This window comes from Gekko japonicus, unplaced genomic scaffold (genome assembly GCF_001447785.1).
Source record: "Gekko japonicus isolate JY-2015 unplaced genomic scaffold, Gekko_japonicus_V1.1 scaffold1076, whole genome shotgun sequence".
Classification (NCBI taxonomy): Eukaryota; Metazoa; Chordata; class Lepidosauria; order Squamata; family Gekkonidae; genus Gekko; species Gekko japonicus.
Window position 1 is genome coordinate 560,904 of NW_015162512.1, and position 22,804 is coordinate 583,707.

Sequence of the window (22,804 nt, forward strand, 5' to 3'; positions counted from 1 at the left end):
ACCTCTCTCCTTTCCCAGTTCTATCTGCATGAGGAGGACCTGGGGAAAAATCGGGCGGAAGTATCCCAGCCACGACTGGCAGAGCTCAACTCATACGTACCCGTTACGGCTTACACTGGACCCCTGAGCGAGGACTTCCTGGGCACCTTCCAGGTACTGTTGAAATGGGTTGACGGCCAACTGAGAGCTGGGTTCCTTCATGTAGGTGAAGAAAAGTCGTGATGCTTAGCGGAAGGGTGGAAATCTGGGCACAGCGTTTGATCCAGACTAAGGAGCCTCCTGGCCTACCTCCCAGCAGCCAGCGGCTGGCCAGCCAGATCCTCCTGGAAGCGTGAAGAAGAGCTTGAGGACAGTGGCCCTGCCTTGTTGCTTGATCCTCCTGTATTCCAGCGTGTCTTGTCTCTGGACATTCCCCTTTGCCGTCGTGGCTTGTAGCTTAAATGGCTTCTGAGAAGGATGTTGGTGGAAGGATACCTGTCAACGCCGTGCTATCACCACGGCTTGTGGTGGCTTTCAGAAGAGACGGGGACGTGTTAAATGAGTAGCTCAGCAGGGATGGGATCTCAAAGCATGGTGCTTAGAAGTCTCGTCTTGCCCCCCTCCTGCAGGTGGTCGTGCTCACCAATTGCCCCCTGGAAGAGCAGCTGCGCATTAGTGACTTCTGTCACAGCCAAGACATCAAACTGGTAGTGGCGGATACCAAGGGACTGTTTGGGTAAGATGGAGTCTTTGTTTCCTAATCTGTGTTGCACTAGCCCTTAACCCTTTCCCTTGGCTAGGTGGTTTCCTTCTGTCTGCCTTTGTGCACACCCCAGTTTGACTCTCTAGTAGGGGCTGCTTTGGGGATCCCAGATTTTGTCCCATAAAGCTGTATACCCCATTGCACATATCCTACCCATCCCAGTCTCTCAGCGCTGGGGCGGGGAGGGGCTGACATCTGTTCCTGGCCAGAAGTTGCCGTATGTAGGACTCTCACCTCCTTCCCCTTTCCCTTACAGCCAGTTGTTTTGTGACTTTGGTGATGAGATGGTTGTGACGGACACCAACGGGGAACAGCCGCTCAGTGCTATGGTCTCCATGGTCACCAAGGTAATTCCTTCCTGAAGATGGAAGCCGGGGTCCCTGTGAGATTCCCTTGTTTCTTTTACAAGAAGATCTTCCCCTGGCTTGCATTGATCCCCCTTCTTTTTGTACAGGGATGCCCCGGAGAGGTAACCTGCCTAGATGAAGCCCGGCATGGCTTTGAGAGCGGGGACTTTGTTTCCTTCACTGAAGTGGAGGGCATGACACAACTCAACAGCAGTGAACCCATGGAAATCAAAGTGCTCGGTGAGACCTCCGTTGGTGCCTCAGTGCCAGGTTCCCAGTCAAATCACTGTCCGCACACGCTTTCTTTAGAGAGAGGTTTATTTAGAGATCTGAGATGTTTATGGGCACAGATTCTTCGTCAGGACTGACGTGCAAAGGCGAGAAAGCATCATATAATCAACCCCCCAAAATTCCATTCATACATGTCAGCAATACTACAAAGATCATGAAAGATATATATATAGTCACTCACTAGAGCCAAACACGGACTCTACTTCAAGGGACACTTCCCGTGTGAAAGATGTCTTCGAGGCGCCATAGAAGACTTACCGAAGCTAGCCTCCCTTAAATTCTACCGGCACTCCCTCCCCCCCCTCAGGAATGCAATGGCAGGCGAGCGATAAGGAGGCAGGAATAACAAATGGCTGGGTGCAATGCTCCCTCTAAGCTGTGGAGTCTTGTGAGCAAAAATTCTACTTGGTGAGCTACCGGCGTTAAAGTTGTGAGCAAGCGATTGGGCTACTGGAGAAATTAGTTTGCTCTGGAGCCATCCCTTCCTGAGCTAAGACAGAAATGTGTGAGCCGGAGGCTAAAAAACTGTGAGCTAGCTCACACTAACTTGGCTTAGAGGGAACACTGGTTAGGTGCAGGGAGCAGAAGAGATACAAAGAGCATAATACGCTGGGAAGAAAAAAACAAACAGGTACAGTTGGTCAAATGCCCAAGTTTGACACTCAGCTGAGTAGGACAGGGCTTAGTTTTTGCCAGAATAGGGTCTCTGTTGGGGGTGGCTTTCATTGTGTGGCGAGGCTGCCCAAGTTGTCAGTAATGCTTTTGCGGAGTGTTTTGGGGGAATCTGTCTAGATTGCCCTGTATGTTGTTTGTGTTTCTTATCTGGGTTTCCCAGTCCTAGAGCATCTGCATGGGTTACAGTAGATTTACGCATGTCAGAAACTAAAATTGGACCATTTCAGAGGGTAGCCGTTTTGGTCTGCGGTAAAACAGATTCCAGTCCAGTAGCACCTTAGAGACTTAACTAGAGTTTCGGGGTATGCGCTTTCGAGAGGCAAAGCTCCCTTCATCAAATACAAGTAGGAATGGAGATCCCCGAGTCCTTTTATTCTCGCCAGAAAAGGTGGGTGGGATGTTGTAAGGGATTCTAATCAAGCTGGTTATGATAGGCAATGGTACCTTTTGCATACTTCACAACATCCCTCCCACCTTTTGACTAGAAGGACTCGGAGATTTCCATTTATACTTGTATCTGAAGGGAGCTTTGACCTTTGTTTGTGTTTTTTATGTGTGCGTGGGAGTGTGTGCACACCTGGAAGTCATGGTGGCCTTGGGTGGGGCCTGGAGGCTATTCAGAGAGATGGCTGAATAAAGCCCACCTCCTACCTCTGGCATTCCTTGGAGGGCTCCCATCCAAGCACTTGCCAGGGACGCCCCTGCTTAGCTTCTGAGATCTGATGAGAATGGGCTTGCTTGAGCTATCCAGGTCAGGATGAAGGGAGCTTTGACTTTTGAAAGCCTATACCCTGAAAATCTTGTGGGTCTCTGTACTACTGGATTTGAATCTAACTAAAATTGGACAGGATAGCCTTACCCTCATACCACCTCCTCTTTCCTCTCTGCTTCTTTCATTTCTCAGAAGCCTGTAACCTAATAATCAGCTCGGGCTTTGCCTATCAGTTCCTTAATGAGTCTATTCCAACTCCAAAATGCCAGAGTCATTCCCCCCCCCTTTTTGTCCCTTTTGTGCTCTTATTCTGCACCCAAGGGAGCTCTGTTCTCCCCATTCAAATCAGTCGCAGCCAAATTGGGGGGGAATCTGTTTTTTGTTTTCCTCCTTGGTTATATTGTACAGGGAAAGGGGGCATAGCATCCCCGAGTCAGCTCCTTCCCCCATTGTGAAACAGTTCAATTTTACTATTGTTAGAGAGAAATTGAAATGCTTCCATTTGTTTTAGGTCTTTTAACTATAACTATAACTATAACTATTGTGCTCCCCCTGGGATGTGATGGACTGAGGTGATTGCTGGTGTTGCGAGCCCAGAATGATGCTGTAGTTCTGACACTACTATGTTACAACACTCAGGACAATGGAACCCCCAGGGCTTAACAGAGATATCAGGTTCTTATCTCACTACATATGCTAAGTCACTTAATTCTCACTTATACCCAGAATTAAACTTTGTTGGTCTTAAAGGCGCCGCTGGACTCAGACTTCGTTCTCACATCTGTTTGTTAACTCTTGTATTTGTATCTGATTTGCTGCTATTCACAAGTCTTACCTACTGCTTTAATCCAAACTCAGCTATACTTCTCTCTCTGTTACTTATGTATCTTGACTCTAGCCCTTCCTGGCAACTAAGCCCCCCCCCTTTCTCTACCTATATGTAAGGAAGTCTATTTTAATGTATCTGAAGAAGTGTGCATGCACACAAAACCTTATACCCAGAATGAAACTTTGTTCGTCTTAAAGGTGCCGCTGGACTCAGACTTTGTTCATGGTTTGTTTGTTTAGTTCTGTTTTGTAGATTAAACAAGTGCGGATGTACACTTTCTCTTTTCCAGGCCCCTACACATTCAGCATTGGTGATACCTCCAGCTTTTCGGACTATGTACGCGGTGGCATCGTCACCCAGGTTAAGATGCCAAAGAAGATTAGCTTTGTAAGTGTCTTTCTCAACAAGGCTGTGCCCTCTTAATGTCTTAGTACAGGGCAGATTTCTCATGGTTGGTGATTGCCCTTGTCTTGGAACTTCCTGGACCTCTTGACCTCCTTATGCAATTTCTTTGGAGGCTTCTGGAATGTACACTTGGAGACTGAGAGCTTTGTGCTCTCCACTTAGCCACGGACAATGAAGTGATCCTGTGCATGGGTCTCATCTCTTTGGTTTGATTCTGCTAGCCTGTTTGCCGCGAAATGCTGTGTTATCCAGGTCTCAGACAGCCGGTTCAGTACAGGTTTGAGCAACAGAATCTGAAATGTTGCAGGTTTGTGCTACAGAATCTGAAACGATAAGTGCCTTTGTGTTCAAAGGAAGTGCTTGCTCTGCAGGAGACCTGAAGAAGGAGGAGCACGCTAAACCCATTTTTCTCTCTCCTAGAAATCTCTACGTCGTTCCCTGCAAGAGCCAGAATTCATACTCACCGACTTTGGCAAGTTTGATAGGCCAGCCCAGCTGCACTTTGGGTTCCAGGCTTTGCATGAATTCCACAAGAAGCATGGCCATTTCCCCAAGCCCCGTAACCAGGTAGGAGAAGCTTTCGAAGTCTCCCCAGGTTACTTTAAAATATCTGCAGGCTCAGCCTACCTAGGTGTTAAGGTTTTATGAAGAGTTGAAGCTCCGTCCTATAGCTTTGTTTGGGAAAGACATTGGTAGTAAGATATGTTCAGAACTGACAGTCTCTTTCCTGGTGATAGTTTGGTATGTGGTTGTTCCCCCCCCCCCCCCCCCCCCCGGTGTTCTGAAGCTGAGTCTATTCATAGTAGCCACGGAATCAGACTCCCATAACAAGCAAAACTCATTCTGGAAATAATGCTGGCTACCTTTTACGTAATCATGCCGGTCTTGCTGCTTTGCTTTATTTTGAATCTAATCCCTCAGTTTTGGCACAGCTGCCTTTTATTTGCTGTGGTGCAAGAGCAGGGAAAACAGACAGATGTTGATAACTGGCACTGGTCACATATGTGAAGCAGAACAAGAGCAGGCCTTTGTTACAGAAATTTCAAAAGTTCTACATCCAGGCAGTCCCAAGTCCAGACCCAGCAAAGCAAAATCCTGCAACCGTGTATAATTAAACAAGCTGAACAAATCCCATAATTCTGTTTTTGCATAATTCCCTCTCTCTCCCCTTTTTAGCTACTTTACATTATTCTGTTTTGCTAGTCACAAGGAGAGACTCTAGAGCAGTGATACCCAGTGACCCAGAGCCCCCTGTGGCTCCTTGGCATGCCACCTGTGGCTCTTCTGTTTCCCCAAGTGGCACCTGCCCCCTGTTTCAAGAAAGCGAGCAAGACCTTTTCCCTGTGGGACCAGCCATTGGCAGGAGGTTCCCACCTTGAAACAGCTGCCTCCAGGTCTGCTGCAAGCCTTATGCCGGGGATGGGAGGAAATGCCACTCTTTCTGGTTGATCTGTAGTTGTGAAAGTGGCTATCCATGAGTACCTACCTACTCAGCAACTGTTTTGGCTTCTGAAAGGAACGTCAATAGGCACTGCCTATGCATGCATTCATAGACCTAAAAGGGGGGATGGGTGGGTTCTTGCTGTAAATAGAAGCTGAATAAATGCTAAATGTGGCTGTTTTTTGCCCCGTACCACATTCTGGCCTGCTTCTGTGCTCCTGGGAGACTGCATCCTTGGTTGCACTCCTGGTGAATAGCTAGGGAAGGGGGGAGAGACAGGTAGCCTTGAAGAAAGAGAGCCTCTGTCCTTAAAGCATACTCTCATGCAGATAGACTTGGCTTCATTTCTGTAACCATAACAGGATAGAAAATTTTAAGGAAAACAAGCTGGAGGCAGATCCAGGTGGCAGTTCTTGTAGTTAACGGCCATATTAGATAATATGCCTGGACTTTGGGAGGACTGGTGGCTCATTGGTTAGAGCATCTGCTTAGTACGCAGCAGGTCTCGCATTCCATCCACAGCAACTGAAGGTACCACTCTACAAAGGGGTAAAACCAGCTACCGGTTGCTCACATATGCATTCTCTGTGGTGGTTCCCATCTTGTGTAGCGGCCTGCCTAAGGTAGTCAGCAAATGTCCTGCTCTTCCATCATTTCACAGAATGTGTGAAGCAGAACCGTTCAGAAGGACAATTTTACAAAGTGATTAGAACAGTAGTATTAAAGGAACAGCACAGGCCGTTGCTTCTATAAGGGATAGTATTGTAATCTATTTTACTGTTTAGGGTGTGTGTGTGTTTGTGAAGTTACTCCCAACGTATGGTGACCCTGTGAATTAATGAACTCCACAATGTCCTCTTGTTAACAGCCTTGCTCAGGTCTTTCAAGCTGAGGGACTGTGGCTTCCTTGATGGAGTCAGTCCATCTCATTTTGTGGGTCTTCCTCTTTTCCTGCTGCCTTCCATTTTTCCTAGCATTATTGTCTTTGCCAATGAGTCTTGTCTTCTCATAATACGGCCAAAGTACAAAAGCCTCAGTTTGATCATTTCAGCTTCCAGGAAGAGTTCAGGCTTGATTTGATCTAGAACTCCTTTATTTGTCTTTTTGGCAGTCCATAAAGCTCTCCTCCCATCCCACGTTTCAAATGAATCGACTTTCTTCCTGCCAGCTTTCTTCATGGCTCACCTTTCACACCCATGCAGAGTAATGGGGGAATACTGTGGTCTGAATTACCTTGATCTTGGTCACCAGCAACACATCCTTACAGTAAAGGATCTTTCCTAGCTCCTTCGTGGCTGCCCTTCCCGGGCTCAGTGTCCTTCTGATTCCTTGGTTGCAGTCTCCCTTGTGGTTGATGATGGAGCCAAGGAACAGAGAATCTTTGAACAATTTAAATTTCTTCATCATCACCCTTAAACATGTCATTTCTTACTAGTCATTACTATTGTCTTTTTGATGTTTCAGCAGTAATCCTGCTTTGGCACTTTCTGCTTTAACCTATCATAGAATCATAAGGTTGAAAGGGAACTCTGAGGTCATCTAGTCCAACCCTCTGCACAATGCAGGAAATTCACAAATACCTCCCACACACACACACGCACCCAGGGACCATTGTTCCACTCCCAGAAGGTGACAAAAAACCTCCAGGATCTCCAACCAAACTGGCCTGGAGAAAAACTACTTCCCGACCCCAGAGTGGCAATCAGCATTTCCTTGGGTGTGTAAGAAAGGGCCACAAGAACTAAGCACTCAGGCAACCAGTGTTCCCTCTAAGCTGTGGAGTCTTGTGAGCAAAAATTCTGCTTTGTGAGCTACCAGCATTAAAGTTGTGAGCGAGCGATTTGTCTGCTGCATAAATCAGTTTGCTTTGGAACCATCCTTCCCGAGCTAAGACCAAAATCTGTGAGCCGGAGGTTAAAAAAATGTGAGCTAGCTCACACTAACTCAGCTTAGAGGGAACATTGCAGGCAACCCTTCCTGTCCTCCCTCTCATGATCTGCCTAAATTCACAGAATCCGCATTGCTGTCAGATGGCCATTTAGCCTCTGCTTGAAAATCTCCAAAGAAGGAGAGCCCACTACCGCCCAAGGAAGACTGTTCCACTCAGGAACAGCTCTAACTGCCAGGAAGTTCTTCCTAATGTTCATCCGAAAACTCTCCTGATTTAATTTCAATCTGTTGGTTCTGGTCCGACCTTCTGGGTCAACAGAAAACAACTTTAGACCATCCTCTATATGACAGCCCTTCAAGTGCTTGAAGATGGTTATCATATCACCTCTCAGTCACTGTCATTTCAGTTCATCATAATGTTCTGCTGGTAACGTGATGTCATCTGCATATCTCAAATGGTTAACGTTCCTCCCACCAGTTTTCATTCTATAAATCTAATCCAGTTTTCCTTATGCTATGTTTTGCATATAGATTAAACCCCCTTTGGAAACCCCTTTTCTTCATAGCGGTACGTCCTGCCTTAGTCTGGCTTTCGTTTGCATGGTTTCCCCGTTCCGTAGTCCTTGTCCTGTTTCATCATTCATTGGAGGCGTTTGCTGTCTGATCGAATGGCTCTTCATATTTTGTAACCCTCCTTAAGTCTCAATGGGAAATTTGTGGTTTAAAAATGACCTGGTTCAGTTCTGCAGGGCCTGTAAAACAGAGCTCTTCCGCCAGGCTTTCGAGTAGGAGCCGCTGCCACCATCATCCGCCATCATTATTCTATCTGCAAACCCCCCCCCCTTCTTCTTAATTCCGCAAATTGACCATCTCTGGAGCGGACAATACTGGGGGTGTGAGACGAGACGTTCCTGGCATATGACAGCGCTGCAGGGACGTATATTGCTGTTACTGTATATTATTATCATCACTGTTGTTGCTTAGCATAAGTTATCTTGGAACCCCATCTTGAATCTATAGTTAAATATCCTTGGAGCACCGTGGAAGGAATTTTTAGTGAATTGTATTTATTGTATTTTATGCTGTTTTGTATTGTTCTATTGTTTTAACTTGGGCATTTATGCCCCTTGTGAGCCGCCCTGAGCCTTCGGGGAGGGCGGGATATAAATGTAAAAATAAATAAAATTAAAAATAAAATTAAAACAATAACCTCTCTCGTTACCAGTTCTCCACCTAAAACCCTGGAGAGCCTCTGTAAGTCTGAATAGACAATAACTGACCTTGATGGGCCGATGGTCTTATTCAGTATAAGGCAGCTTCATGTAACTTGTGGGAGACAGTTGGCCTACAACCTGACTGACAACGATAGGCGTTTCTGGAAAGTTCCGTTTGTACTGGTTGCTGTGTGGGGCTTCCACACACACACACACACACACACACACCGCCCGTCAGCCTTTGTCTGATTTCCCTTCCGCCCTCCTCAGGCAGACGCTGCTGAGGTGCTGACGTTGACCAAGGAACTGAATGAACAGGCAGCACCCCCCCTTAAGCAAGAGCAGCTGAATGAGGACGTCGTCAAAGAACTGGCCTTCCAGGCTACCGGGGATCTGGCCCCCATCAATGCCTTTGTCGGAGGACTGGCTGCACAGGAAGTCATGAAGGTGACACCAGACTCCCAAGAGTACCCTTAGAAAGCTGCATGGGTTACGCGGCTTGGGGTAGGCCCCCTGTGTTCTGCTCCCAGCCCTTCTCCAGCTTGAGCAAACTCTTTCCTCCCTCTCTGTTGGTTGTCCCCCTCAACCAGGGGCCCCGTATTTGGCAGCTGGGGTGGGGTGGGAGATAAGGGCTGATGCGAGTGGGCTTAGCAAACCTAGCCCACCTCGGCTGTTTGGAGAGCCACTTTGGTGTAGTGGTTAGGAGAATAGACTCTAATCTGGGAGAGCCGGGTTTGGTTCCCCACTCCTCCACATGCAGCTGCTGGTGTGACCTTGGGTCAGTCGCAAGTTCTTTCAGAGCTGTTCTCTCACGAGCAGTTCTCAAAAGAGCTCTCTCAGCCCCACCTGTCTGTTGTGGGGAGCGGGAGGGAAAGGAGGTTGTAAGCAGTTCTGCGACTCCTTCGGGTAGTGAAGGGTGGGGTATAAATCCAGTCTCTTCTTCATAGTAGAAGACTGGCCCAGTGTAGAGGAAGCTGGATTACGGGGGGCCCATGCCCGTGTTGTGACTCTTTCTTCCTCCTTGCTTCTGCTTCAGGCGTGTTCGGGGAAATTCATGCCCATCGCTCAGTGGCTATACTTTGATGCCCTGGAGTGCCTGCCAGAGGAAAACAAAGACGCCCTACTGACGGAGGAGAACTGCACCCCTGTAAGTAACCCGGTGTAGGGTTTGAGACAGTTGTCAGGGGTAGGAGCAGAGCTTGCAACTCAGGATTCACAGAAGACATTTCGGCAGAGTTACGAGGCTCCCAGAGATTATGAGCTGTGCTTTGGGAATAACAACAGGCCTGGGGAGAACAGAGAAGTCCAGTTCTTGGGGTAAAAGATGCCTCTGTTCTGTTCTGACAGAAACACTGCCGATACGATGGACAGATTGCCGTCTTCGGCAGCGACCTGCAGGCTAAGCTGGGTCAGCAGAAGTACTTCCTGGTGAGTCCTTGCAGCAGTCTCTTCTTCTGTTTCTTAGCGTCTCCAGCCCAGCATCCTGCTAACATCCTGGCTCTTTCCCGCGTCGTTTAGGTTGGTGCCGGTGCCATTGGCTGCGAGCTGCTGAAGAACTTTGCCATGATTGGTCTGGGCTGCGGTCAAGGCGGAGAAATAGTTGTGACGGACATGGACACCATTGAGAAATCCAACCTCAACAGGCAGTTCCTATTCCGGCCTTGGGATGTGACGGTCAGTGCCATTTGCTGGGGCTTTTCTTTAGGGGAGGGGGTAGCAAAGTGTAGCAAAGGACCCTTGGCAAACACTCTTAAGTACTGGTGTCTAAAGATACAACAGTGTTTGCAACAGGAAGGGGAGCTCTGGATATTTGCATGTGGTGACCCATAATCGTGGACAAGGCTGCCGGTTTTTTCTTTTATTTGGGGCCAGGATTGAGATGGCAGAGGTCAAGAAGGAAGGGGAAATAAAAACAGAGAAAGATGTGGATATTGTTGAGAAGAAAGTCTGGTGGGTAGTGGATATGGTGACTGATGAAGAGATGGTTACTTTGGGAGGGTCCCAGATGCGGCTGGCTGGGAGGGTCCCAGACGAAGCTGGCTTGGGGTTCCAGTTGGACTCCACACTGGAAGCCAAAGCTGAGTTCTGCACATCAGTAGAAGATTAAACCTCAGTAGAAGAGGAAACCACACTTGCCCCAGTGTGGGGGATCGAACAAATTTTGGACAAAGTTTAGGTTGCGCCCCCAGCAGACACAAGTAAGGGATGGAATCGGTCTTGGTTTGTGCTGCACGCTGGTTGTACCTGATATGTCAGATGTTGGGTTACTTCTGGACATAGATGTTCAGAAGAAACCCAGCTACAGTTGCGGCTGACCTGCAGCGCCCTGGTTCTCTTTTAACCCCTGCTGAAAGTGACTTTTCTTTCTCCATCTATGCAGAAAATGAAATCAGATACAGCGGCTGCCTCTGTGAAAGAAATGAACCCACACATCAACATTGTGAGCCACCAAGACCGCGTGGGCCCCGACACTGAACGTGTTTATGATGATGACTTCTTTGAGAACCTTGATGGAGTGGCAAATGCGTTGGACAATGTAGATGCCCGTGCGTATCCACGAGTGGCTGGTTTTCCCGTTCTGTGCCCCAGATATCTTTCTTTGGGCGGCAGCTGCAAGCCCAGCCCCATGTAGTCTAGCTTCGGTTTCACTGCTTTTACTTTGTGCGCAGAGGATTGACTGCGCTGCCAGAAGCAGATTTGTGAGGCAGTACTGAGGAAAGGAAAAGTCCCTTGCTGTCTCCTGTAACTCTGCTAATTATTGGATTCCATGATCTCTTCAGTTTAAAAAGAGCATCTAAGAGTGGGATCTTGTCTGCATATCCTAGTCATGGTCGTGTTTTCTGTGAGAATATTTATTTAGGGTTGCCAGGTCCCCCTTGGCCACTGCCAGCAACCGGGGGGGGGGGGGGTTGCCAGGTCCAGGTTGGGAAACTCCTGGAGATTTGGAATTGAACTTGGGGAGGACAGGGACCTCAGGAAGGTACAATGCCATAGAGTCCAAAACATCCGTTTTTTCCAGGGGAAACTGATCTCTGTAGTCTGGACATAAGCAATGCTCCCTCAAAGCTGTTTAGTCTTGTGAGCAACAATTCCACTTTGTGAGCTCCTGGCACTAAAGTTGTGAGCGAGCGATTTGGCTACTGCATAAATTAGTTTGCTCTGGAGCCATCCCTTCCTGAGCGAAGACAAAAATGTGTGTGAGCCGGAGGCTAAAAAACTATGAGCTAGCTCACACTCACTCAGCTTAGAGGGAACCCTGGACATAAGTTGTAATTCCGGGGGATCCCCGGGTCCCACCCGAGGCTGGCATCCCTATATTTATCAGAGGGAAGAGTTGAGAAATCAGTAGCAGGATCTGCCCAGAACCTGATCCCAGTGGAAAACATTCATCTCCCATACTGCCCTGTCTGACAGTCTTTAGCTCTTTTGTGCCTGTGTGACCCCTCTTTCCCATCCCTCACACCAGGGATGTACATGGACCGTCGCTGTGTCTACTACCGCAAGCCCCTGCTGGAATCGGGGACGCTGGGGACCAAAGGGAACATCCAGGTGGTGATCCCCTTCCTGACAGAGTCCTACAGCTCCAGCCAGGACCCGCCCGAAAAGTCCATCCCCATCTGCACTCTGAAGAACTTTCCCAATGCCATCGAGCACACCCTGCAGGTCAGTGTTGGGTCGCGACTCCAGTTTCAAGATCCAATGGGGTAATGGCTGGCAGAGCAGGCCTCTCCTGTATTCTTGGCTGAGTGTACTTCCTGACAACAGGAGGAGAAGGTTGGGTTTTTCCCACCCATCTCCACGTACAGCTTCCTGCCTCATGGACAGGAGGCCGGACCCTTCTCCACCTGTTCAGGTGCCATTTCTATACTTTTTGTTTGAGTTTCTTTAGCTGTTCCTATTGAGGAAAGGTGGAATAAGCATGTTTAAATACATAAAGTAACCATTATGCACCAGTGCAGGGGTCCCCAGCTTGGTGCCCGCCAATTGTCTCTAGAGAGTGGGCTGAGCTAGTTGGAATGTTAGCCCAGCAAGCCTTCTGATTGGCTGTGCATATTTTTTAAAAATATTGCATTGGAAGCAGCGGTCACCACGGCACAAGGACCTTCATTGTGTGACTGAAGGTAAGCTGCAGCAGCTATTTTGTGGCTGCACCCACCCGTTCCAAATGTGCCCAGAGGGTCAGAAAAGGTTAGGGGCCCCTGCAACAGTGTATGGCACAGATTGGCTTAGATGCTAGTGTGCAATATAAAAACTCTGGCCTGTCTACCATCTTTGTTTGTAGCTGAAATGGGACTTTTTATTGTTAATCAGTTAAATGTTTGTTTTTTGAGACAGTGGGCCCGTGATGAATTTGAAGGTCTTTTCAAGCAGCCTGCAGAAAATGTCAACCAGTACATCACGTAAGTAAGATCTCCTGTTGTGTATTTGGTCCCAGACGCGGCTGGCCGGGGTCCCAGTTGGACTCCACACTGGAAGCCAAAGCCGAGTTCTGCACATCAGTAGAAGATTAAATGGCCGGTCTAATGATGTCTAATGCTGACCCGATGGAGTGCTAATAAAACACGGGCTGCTTGGCGAGCAAGCACCTAGGGCGTGACTTTGCTGTTTCTGCCAGTTCTGAAATCATCTAAAAGGTCAGAGAAATGGGAAGATCGCTGACTCAACTCCCATTTTCCTCTAGAGACGCCAAGTTCATGGAACGGACCCAGAAACTGCCTGGCACCCAACCTCTGGAGGTGTTAGAAGCTGTCTACAAGAGCTTGGTGACTGACCGGCCTAAGACGTGGGCGGACTGCATAGCCTGGGCATGCAATCATTGGCATACCCAGTACTGCAACAACATTCGTCAGCTGCTGCACAATTTCCCTCCAAACCAGGTGAGTTAGCTACGATTGCAGTGCCCCCCAGTGTGGCCATAGCCCCAGCTCCTTCTTTTACCAGTATTAACTATTTATTTAGGTTACTTACAGTCCACCTTTCTCTCTGAGACGCAAGATGAATTGCATAGTGTAAGCCAGGGGTCCTCAACATAGCGTCCCTGGGTGCCGTGGTGTGCGCCAGCACCTTTCCTGAAGCCTGCCTCATGTTTGTGGGCGGGGCCAGGTGAGACTTTTGCCCAGCAAGGCTTCTGATTGGCCGCTGGAGATCTGATTGACTGTGCAGATTTTAAAAAACGTTGCCTTGTCAGCAGCTGCCACCACCACAGTACAAGGCTCTTTGCCGCGTGACTAAGGGGTAAGCTGAGGCAACCATTTTACGGATGGCTCTGCATCCTGTGCCAAGTATTTGGGACCTGCGCCCACCGTGCTGTGTCAGAATTCCGAAGGGTGCCCGCAGGCTCAAAAAGGTTGGGGACACCCCGATGTAGGTCAAGTACAATCAACAGGATGGGGCATCCCATGAACAGTGCAAAAGGGTGGCGGCTACCCTCCTGCTGTAGGGATCGGAGGCAACCCCGTCCAGCTTTCTTTTCTAGGTACTGAAGAAGACACAAGAAGGATAGGATAGAACAGAATAGAATAGAATAGAATAGAATAGAATAGAATAGAATAGAATAGAATAGAATATGATATAGAGGAAGTCGCACGGTGGTATTATAAACGGGTAATATAAGGAAATAAGAAAAAGAGGTTATGAATAAGATTTGGATTAAGATATAAACAGACGATCTGCCACCTCAGTGTCGTTTTGTTTTAGTTTCAAAAGGAGTATAATATATTAGGAAAGAAATATCTGTATGAAAATGTAATATATACTCAATAAAAATATGGGGGGGGGAAACAGTGCAAATAGGGTTTGGACCACAGCAATCTAAAACAGCTGAAACAAAACGATAAGTATTTAAACACGACATGTTAAATTGTTTAGAAACTTCCTAGTATGGACCAAACTCCATGATAGGCATCAGTGTGGTCGTATAGGCAGCAGTCCCTGTGCTTTGTGGCAGTCCTCATCAATACCTCTCCCCCCCCGTTCTTTTTCAGAAAACCAACTCGGGAACCCTCTTCTGGTCGGGTCCCAAGCGATGCCCTCACGCCCTCACCTTCGATACCAACAATGTAAGGATTTTGCAGTGGGGTGGAAGAAAACCAGAGGGGGTTGGGGGCCGGCACAGCTAGCTGAATGTCAAGAACTGCACTGAAAACAAGAGCGTGAATCCAACAAAACACCCCCGGAGTGCTTTATTTTCATTTATTTTTATTTTATTAGATTTGTGAATCGCCCAACCCCGCAAGCAGGCTCTGGGCGATTTACAGCTTTAAAAGCAGTTAAAATACAATCAGCATAAAATTGGCACAATACACCAGTCAGTTAACCAGTCCAGATAGTGACAGAAACCCCTTTTGCGGGCTACAGTGCCGTCTGCGCAGCAGGGCCGGGAAGGGGACGTTGGGGGGTTATTGGAAGAAAAAGAGGGTGCCAGTCTTAACCGTTGCCGCCCTCAGGTCAAAAGCCTGGTGGAACATCTCTGCTTTTACAGTCCCTGTGGAATTGCATCAGTTCCCTCAGGGCCCTGATGTTGTTCGGCAGAGAGTCCCACCAGGTCGGGGCCAGAACCAAAAAGGCCCTGACCCTAGTTGAGGACCGTTGGACCTCCCTAGAGCCGGGGGTCACCAGCAAGTCATCAGCTGATCTCAGTGTTCTTTTGGGGACTGAAGGTACTACGCTGGTGTAGTATGCACAACAGAGTGGTACTACGTGGGTGTAGTGGGGGTTCCGTGAACACAAGCGTCATTGCTGTACGGGGGGGGGAGGACTCTCAGAGGAACCGCCTGCCTCGCTTATCCTCCTGTCTCTGTCCCCTCCCACAGCCCTTGCACATGGATTATGTGGTGGCAGGTGCGAACTTGTTTGCACAGACCTACGGCATCACAGGCACCAGGGACAGGGCGGCCATCGCGGAGCTGCTGCGCCAGGTCCAGGTCCCAGAATTCACTCCCAAGTCGGGGGTGCGCATCCACATCTCCGACCAAGAGCTGCAGAACGCCAACGCTTCAGTCGGTAAGAACAGAATGGCAGCTGCAGAGGCAAGAGCCCTCTGCCTTCCTAGGGTAGCAGGGAGAAGATGCTGTGTCTTTCGGGGGGCAGCGGGGTGTCTCCTCGTGGCTTAGGTTTACGCAGAGGCGGATTCTTGTTTCCCACCGAAAAGGGCGGTTAACGTCCTGCCAGAATCACTGACCAAATAAGCTCTTTGCAAGACGGTGGTTCTGGGATTAGCTGCACAAACTAGTTGAGAGCCCTGCAGCCGCTTCCCAGCTGGTCGTTCGGCGAGTCCCACGGGCTGCTGAGAGGAATGTGGCATCAGGCCGCACGTGTCCTTCCTAAGGTTCGTCTGCTCTCCTTCCCCAGACGACAGCCGGCTGGAGGAACTGAAATCTTCACTCCCAAGTCCCCAGCAACTGCAAGACTTCAGGATGTTTCCGGTCGATTTTGAAAAGGTAAGGATTGATGTAATCCGGGGGGAAGGGGGGGGATGTCCCCAACCTTTCTGAGCCTGTGGTCACTTTTGGAGGTTCTCATGTAGCGTGGTGTGCACAGGGACAAAGTGGCTGCCACAGCTTGCCTTCAGTCACACAGTGAAGCCCTAGTGCCGTCAAAGCCACAAAGCAAATTGGCACAGCAAATAAAATTTCCAGTGGCTAATAACAACTTTTGCTGGGCAAAAGCCCCACCTGGCCAGTGTGGCCACACCCACTTTCTAAAACACTTGGTGGGCACCATGCCGTGGGTATCCAGTTTAATCTAACCCGCTCTCGAGTGTTCTTTGGAAGCTCAGTCTGACCTAGAATCACAGAGTGGGAAGGGGCCACACAGGCCATCTAGTCCAACCCCCTGCTCAATGGCAGGATCAGCCTAGAGCATCCCTGACAAGTGCTTGTCCAGCCGCTGCTTGAAGACTGCCAGTGAGGGGAAGCTCACCACCTCCCGAGGCAGCTGATTCCACTGTTGCACAGCTCTCACTGTGAAAAAGTTTTTCCTGACATCCAGCTGGTACCTTCCCACCCTTAATTTAAACCCATTATTGTGAGTCCTATCCTCTGCTGCCCACAGGAACAGGTCCCTGTCCTCCTCTAAGAGACAGCCCTTCAAATACTTAGAGGGCAATTGCGTCCCCCCTCAACCTCCTCTTCTCCAGATGAAACATTCCCAGGTCCTCCAGCCTTTCTCCAGGCCCTCGATCATCCTCCTCGCTCTCCTCTACACCGGCTCCATTCTGTCCACATCCTTTTTGAAGTAAGGCCTCCAGAACTCTAACCAGGCAGCTGAGTTCCTGTTTTGTCTGTGTTGATAACCTCTTCGAAGTCATTCCGTAGCTTTCTCATGCCACTCCAGAAACATCTGTGCTCCGTTAGCAGTTCCCCAGGGGAAAGCGGGTGCTGCGGCAGTAGCAAAAGGCATGATAGCCATTTCACTCACGTTACATTTCAGGATGATGACACGAACTTCCACATGGATTTCATTGTGGCTGCGTCCAACCTGCGGGCAGAGAACTACGATATTCCTCCTGCTGACCGGCATAAGGTAGGCTCGACTTGGTCCCTCTTCGCTCTTGCTTCATTGTTTTTATTAACACTTTTAAAGCTGACCTTGTATCATAAAAACATAAGGGAAGCCATGTTGGATTAGGCCACTGGCCCATCTAGTCCAACCCCCTGTGCCACACAGTGGCCAAAACCCAGGTGCCATCAGGAGGTCCACCGGTGGGGCCAGAACTCCAGAAGCCCTCCCGCTGTTGCCCTCCAAGCCCCAAGGATCCCTCAAACAACTGGGAACGGAATGGCCCTGGAAGATCACATTGCAGTGGCACGGTGGTCCAGTACGGTTGTTCTGGGATATAGACAATATTATCTGAACAGCATCAGCCGAACACCATCTTTTTGATTAGTGTAACATCTTAGAGCACTTGTTAATGATCTTGTTTTATTGTGTTTTATTCTATTTATTGGCATAAAGTGCCCTATCTGTAAACTGGCTTGAGCCCTTCGTGGGGAGGGCGGGGTATAAATTTAATAATAAAAATAAAAATTAAAAAGATACAGACCATCACTTGCCCCAGACAGAGTGTTCCATCTATACCTTGTGGCTCATAGCCACTTATGGACCTCTGCTCCACATCGAAATAAACCGAAACTGATCAGCGGCAGGAGGGAACGATTTCCACTTAGGCTGAGATTCATGTGCTTTGTCTCTTCAGAGCAAGTTGATCGCCGGGAAGATTATACCCGCCATCGCCACGACGACAGCAGCTGTAGTAGGCTTGGTGTGTCTGGAACTCTACAAGGTGATACAGGGCCACCAGCGACTTGAGTCCTTCAAGAATGGCTTCCTCAACTTGGCGTTGCCTTTCTTTGCTTTCTCTGAGCCCGTTGCCTGCCCCAAGAACAAGGTGAGTGGAGGGGGGGGGGGGCTTCCCATGTGCGTTCCCTGTTTGTCTTAGGATCATGGGGCGAGCTAATGGGTGGGGCAGCCCCGGTGGGAGGGTATGCTCCCTCTAGGCTCCCTACATCTCTGCAGTTAACTGCCCCAGCAACAATGCTAGTATTACTGAAGACTCAGGAAGGTTTGTTTCTTTGCTGTGGTAGATGTGTTGGGAATAGACCGACGACACCCACTCCTTGGCAGTAATCTGGGTAGGTTATATGGGTGGGAGGGGAAAAATGAATGGCAGTGGCTGCCTCTCACTCCCCAGGGGAATTCCCATATCCGCAGGGAAACATCAGGTGAGGTATCTGGCGACTTTTTAAAGTACAGGAGCTTTCTAGGTTTATTTCTGGCACCTGGTCTTTTTTCAATTCTGGTCTCGGTTTTCATTTCTCTAGAGCAAACTCCTTGGGTTAGATCCATCACAGCAATTCCATAGGAGCAAGGACGTCTGCTAGTGTAGCATGACTTTTGTGGCTCGCCCCCTCCCGAAGCAGCCCTAAATGATTCCCTCCCCCCAAATCTTGTCCCGGGACTCCCTGGAGCAAGATTTGGGGGTTCGGGGGGGTGACATTAGGCAGCTGCAGGAGAAAGGGAAGTTGTACTCTATGGTGGAGGTCCTTGCTTCCAGAGAAAGACTGTAACGGGTGGCCAAACTGCAGCTCTTTCACACAGTCTAATTTAATGCTAATAAAAACCAAATCTGCCTATTTTCCAATAAAAACGTGTGTGTGATATCTGTTCATGTCTTGCGACTCTCAGACACCTGACGATTATTCTGTGTGGCTGTTACATTAAGCAAGTTTGGCCACCCCTGCACTATAAGATACTTTGGATCCCTGTTGGGGAGAAAGGTGGAATATAAATCAAGTAAATCAAATCAAATAACAATGTAGAGTCTTAGAGGAAGGGCTGGGAAGGGGGGGTGCAGAATCCTGGATCGGGCCCTCCCACTTTTGTGGTCTGTTTTCTCTCCCTGCATGCACAAATAATAATCCGGGGGGGAGGGGGCTGGTCACGGGCTTTGAGTAGAGACTCAGTGGGAGAAGCAGGATCCATTAGGGAACCTGGCGGACGCCCAACTTGTCACTGACATATCTCGTCCTCATTACAGTATTATAGCACTGAATGGACTCTGTGGGACCGTTTTGAAGTGCAGGGCATCCAGCCCGACGGGCAGGAGATGACGCTGCGCGAATTCCTGGCCTACTTCAAGGTAAAAGCTGGAAAGGTCACCCGTGTGGTCTGGCAAGCGATCCGATGGGGGGAAGGAGGACTGTGGCGGCACATGTGCATACACCCTGCCTTCTCTCCCTCTGCAGAAAGAGCACAAGTTGGAGATTACGATGTTGTCCCAGGGAGTCTCCATGCTGTACTCGTTCTTCATGCAGCCGGCGAAGCTGAAGGAGCGCCACGACCAGCCGTACGTATTTCTTTGGGCGTGCGGGGAAGAGACGGTGCGGCCTCTGGGCAGACACCGTCCTGACTCCCCCGTCTCCCTTTTCTTCTCTCCCCCCCAGGATGACGGAGATTGTCACCAGAGTCTCCAAGAAGAAGATCGGCCGCCACGTGAAGGCCTTGGTCTTTGAGCTGTGCTGTAACGACGACAGTGGGGACGACACGGAGGTGCCCTACGTGCGCTACACCATCCGCTAGCGGGCCCCCCTCCACTAGCGCCACCCGCCTGCCTGCCACGGACTGTTAGTGCGGGGGAGGGTCCGCCTCCCTCCCCCACCCTTCTTCACGGTTAAAGTGACTCAAAACATGAAATAACTTTTGTACCCTTCTAGGATTTTATTATTTTTTTTGGTTCTCTTCTGGTTTTTGTCTCATCGGGGGGCCTCGGAAACCCACCCACCCCTCCTGTGGCCCCTCCCACTCGCCCACCGCCCTTGCAGTTATGTCATGTTATTGAGGCGCCTTAACCTCCCCCCCCCCACGTCCCAATTTGTCCTTCCCCGTTAATGTTAGTCGTGTTGTGTTTTGGCTCCTGTACCACCACCTCCCCCCTCTCTCTCTCCTCCCTTCCTCCTCAACAGGGGAGAGACCATTCCCCGTCTCACCCCATGCTGGGGAAGGAGGGGTTTGAAAAGGAAATGTCCCTGCAATACACCTGGAGGCCTTGCCTTGTCGAGCTTTGGGGTGGGTGGGGGGGAGAGACGTGAGTGGGTGGAGAGGGTAGGTCAGAACTGGTAAGAGAAGTAAATGAGTCAATAAACGTTTGCAAAAGCCAGAGTTCCCTTTCTTGTTCGGCTAAGGGACCCGGTGGCACGGGGAGAGCTTGTGGGTACCTAATCTGGAACTTCTGCCGGTATCCGAAGGCTGTCAGTTCCTGGGTTGCTGCTCTGATTAAGCACGACTTCGATGGGAGAAGTTCCCCGGCGGTTCCTGGGGCCCTGTAGTCTCGACTGCTGGGAGAAGCACCTCCTCCTGAACGCAGGCTGGGTCATAAGCTTTCTACTCCAGCAGATGGGGTTTCTCTGTTTCCCAGTTCAGCGCAGTCTAGCAGGCAGACGGGGCATTGTGGGCCCGCACTGATTGACCCTTGAGATCACTGGCACAGCCGCAGCGGTGAAGTTTCTGGCATCACAGCCAAGCCCCAGGCACAAGCCTTTCCTTGGTCGAGCCTAAACCCTGCTTGCATTTTAGTAACGAACTGCAGCTTGCACTTCTGTGCCTCCTACTCTCTCCCCACCAGAATTGGCGAGAGCTTTAAGAACTTATCCACTGATGGTTTATCTTGGGGGGGGGGGGGTTGCCTTCAGTCTCCTGATCTGCCTATAGCCCAACACAAGTAGAAGAAGGAGGATAGGTTTTTATGCCCGGATTTTTACTACCTTAAGGAGTCTCAAAGAGGCTCACGATCAGTTTCCCTTCTTCACCCCACAACAGGCATCTTGTGAGGTAGGCGGGGCTGGGAAAGTTCCGAATATGGGTGTGCGCAAAACAAATCCGTATTTTGGGGGTTTGAGAATACCAAACCCAAGAAATATCGGTATATACCAATACTGGAATCCCAATATCGGTATTATAGTGGGTTTAGGGGGAAATCGGTATTGCTGAAATTATTCGGCTCCATTCCCCCTTTTCTTCCTGAATAAGATTGGCTTTTATTCAGGATCACCTTATTGGTAGCCAAACCAGAGAATCCGATCCAGCTCAATAAATACCAGGAAAATACCGATAAGGTATTTCTTGGGTATTCATTCCGTTCGGCCTTTGCTGAATGTACACCCTAGTTCTGAGAGAACCGTGATTGGTCCAAGGTCACCCAGCAGGCTTCATGCGGAGACGTGGGGAATCAAACCCGGTTCTTCTAGATTCCACCACTCTTAGCCACTACACCATGCTGGCTCTCCTAAGCCAGGTTTGAGTGTAGTGCTGTTGAGTGTAGTGCTCTTTCTCCCTCCGAACCCATTAGAGAGAGAGCTGTGTTTGTTGGTTGCTTCCTCTTGGAGTCTTTGCGATGCCTAGAATAACAACACTGAAGACAGCATCGTCTATTCTCAGAGATATTCCGTAGAGGCAAGCCGATGCAGTCCTTTTCTCTGGCAGGGGAAATCACACATTCTCAATTACCAGACACACTTGATGAGAGGCGTTACCTTCTTTAGTAGCTGTGGTACCCTTGAAGAAGGAGGCCCAGTTCAGAAGTTTCTTAACACGATTGACATGTCAGGTACACATCCCACTTCGGCAAGGTGAACTTCATTGAAGTTAAGTGGGAATAACTTTCCTTGTTTGGTTATTTTGTTTTTGTTTGTGTGTGGTTTTCCTAGGGGAATTTCAGGCAGCCCATATATTCCAGTACAGGAATGGTTCCCTAACGGTTTCTGGTCTGACATTTCAGACAGAACCGTTTTAGTAACAGTTCCCTACCGGAATATATTTTCACTTTCAGACAGAAACGCTTCTGTCCCGTTCAGGAAACGTGGCTGAAGCGTTTTACCTGTAAACTGCTTCCAAGAGGTGTTCAATTTCTTGTACCGTTTCTGAAGCACGATTTCCTGCCCTTTTTCGCATGTGTAAGCGATTGACATCCTTTTTTTTAACGTTCGTTTTAGAGCGCTATAGCGCTATAACGCAACACCACAACAGCACTATAGCAACCCCATTGGAATGCCTGGACTCCACTGGGATACATGAGATGGTTACATCTGCCACCTGGAAACAAGTACCCCATTGGGTACAGCCTTCAAGCGGGAGATCAGGGCATCACTGACTGGTGAGACAGATGTTGCTAACCCTTCCATGCCCAAAGATGAGTCAGGGGAAGGTGATGGGTTGCAACAAGGTAGTTATGGAGACCATGACTAATAGATCAGTAGCCTTTCACACAGTCACACAAAATCACTGTAACCAGACAAGCTTACCACTCACCAACTTCAACCCACAAAGATTAAGGGGCTTGTCTCCCTGCCCTTTATACCTGACCCAGCTCTGTGCCAGTCACTTCCCCTTCCAATCGCCTCTTGGCATGGATGGGTGCACATCAGGCTGGGTTAGCAACATCTGTCTCACCAGTGATGCCCTGATCTCCCGCTTGAAGCCTGTATCTAATGGGGTACTTGTTTCCAGGTGGCAGATGTAGTCATCTCATGTATCCCAGTGGAGCCCAGGCGTTCCAGTGGGGTTGCTATAGTGCTGTTTTGGCGTTGCGTTATAGCGCTCTAAAATGAACGTTCAAAAAAAAAAAGATGTTTTGCCCGCGTGGGCGAAAAAGGGCGGGGGGGGGGAAGCGGTGCAGTCTGAAATGCCAAACCGCTTCAGAGACGGCTCTTTATCGGTAGGGGAAAGGCTTGTGTGAAATGGCAGCCCTCTACCCGTTTACTCCA

General features: G+C 49.2%; 1 protein-coding gene across 2 annotated transcripts in view; it reads left to right on the forward strand.

The window, feature by feature from the left end:
• The window catches only part of UBA1 (ubiquitin-like modifier activating enzyme 1), a 63,750-nt gene extending 43,632 nt beyond the window's left edge, over nucleotides 1-20,118 (forward strand). For both annotated transcript variants that reach the window (XM_015406175.1, XM_015406176.1), the window contains exons 5-26: nucleotides 19-153; nucleotides 609-715; nucleotides 999-1,089; nucleotides 1,197-1,329; nucleotides 3,886-3,983; nucleotides 4,422-4,568; nucleotides 8,817-8,993; nucleotides 9,583-9,693; nucleotides 9,894-9,974; nucleotides 10,065-10,220; nucleotides 10,927-11,092; nucleotides 12,013-12,209; nucleotides 12,882-12,946; nucleotides 13,228-13,423; nucleotides 14,531-14,605; nucleotides 15,359-15,548; nucleotides 15,897-15,985; nucleotides 16,977-17,069; nucleotides 17,743-17,934; nucleotides 19,084-19,185; nucleotides 19,292-19,392; nucleotides 19,490-20,118. In XM_015406175.1, coding sequence (XP_015261661.1) covers nucleotides 19-153; nucleotides 609-715; nucleotides 999-1,089; nucleotides 1,197-1,329; nucleotides 3,886-3,983; nucleotides 4,422-4,568; nucleotides 8,817-8,993; nucleotides 9,583-9,693; nucleotides 9,894-9,974; nucleotides 10,065-10,220; nucleotides 10,927-11,092; nucleotides 12,013-12,209; nucleotides 12,882-12,946; nucleotides 13,228-13,423; nucleotides 14,531-14,605; nucleotides 15,359-15,548; nucleotides 15,897-15,985; nucleotides 16,977-17,069; nucleotides 17,743-17,934; nucleotides 19,084-19,185; nucleotides 19,292-19,392; nucleotides 19,490-19,625 — 2,838 coding nt within the window. In that variant the 3' untranslated portion in view covers nucleotides 19,626-20,118. The remainder of the gene's footprint in view (nucleotides 1-18; nucleotides 154-608; nucleotides 716-998; nucleotides 1,090-1,196; nucleotides 1,330-3,885; nucleotides 3,984-4,421; nucleotides 4,569-8,816; nucleotides 8,994-9,582; nucleotides 9,694-9,893; nucleotides 9,975-10,064; nucleotides 10,221-10,926; nucleotides 11,093-12,012; nucleotides 12,210-12,881; nucleotides 12,947-13,227; nucleotides 13,424-14,530; nucleotides 14,606-15,358; nucleotides 15,549-15,896; nucleotides 15,986-16,976; nucleotides 17,070-17,742; nucleotides 17,935-19,083; nucleotides 19,186-19,291; nucleotides 19,393-19,489) is intronic.
• The last annotated feature ends 2,686 nt before the right edge of the window (nucleotides 20,119-22,804 follow it).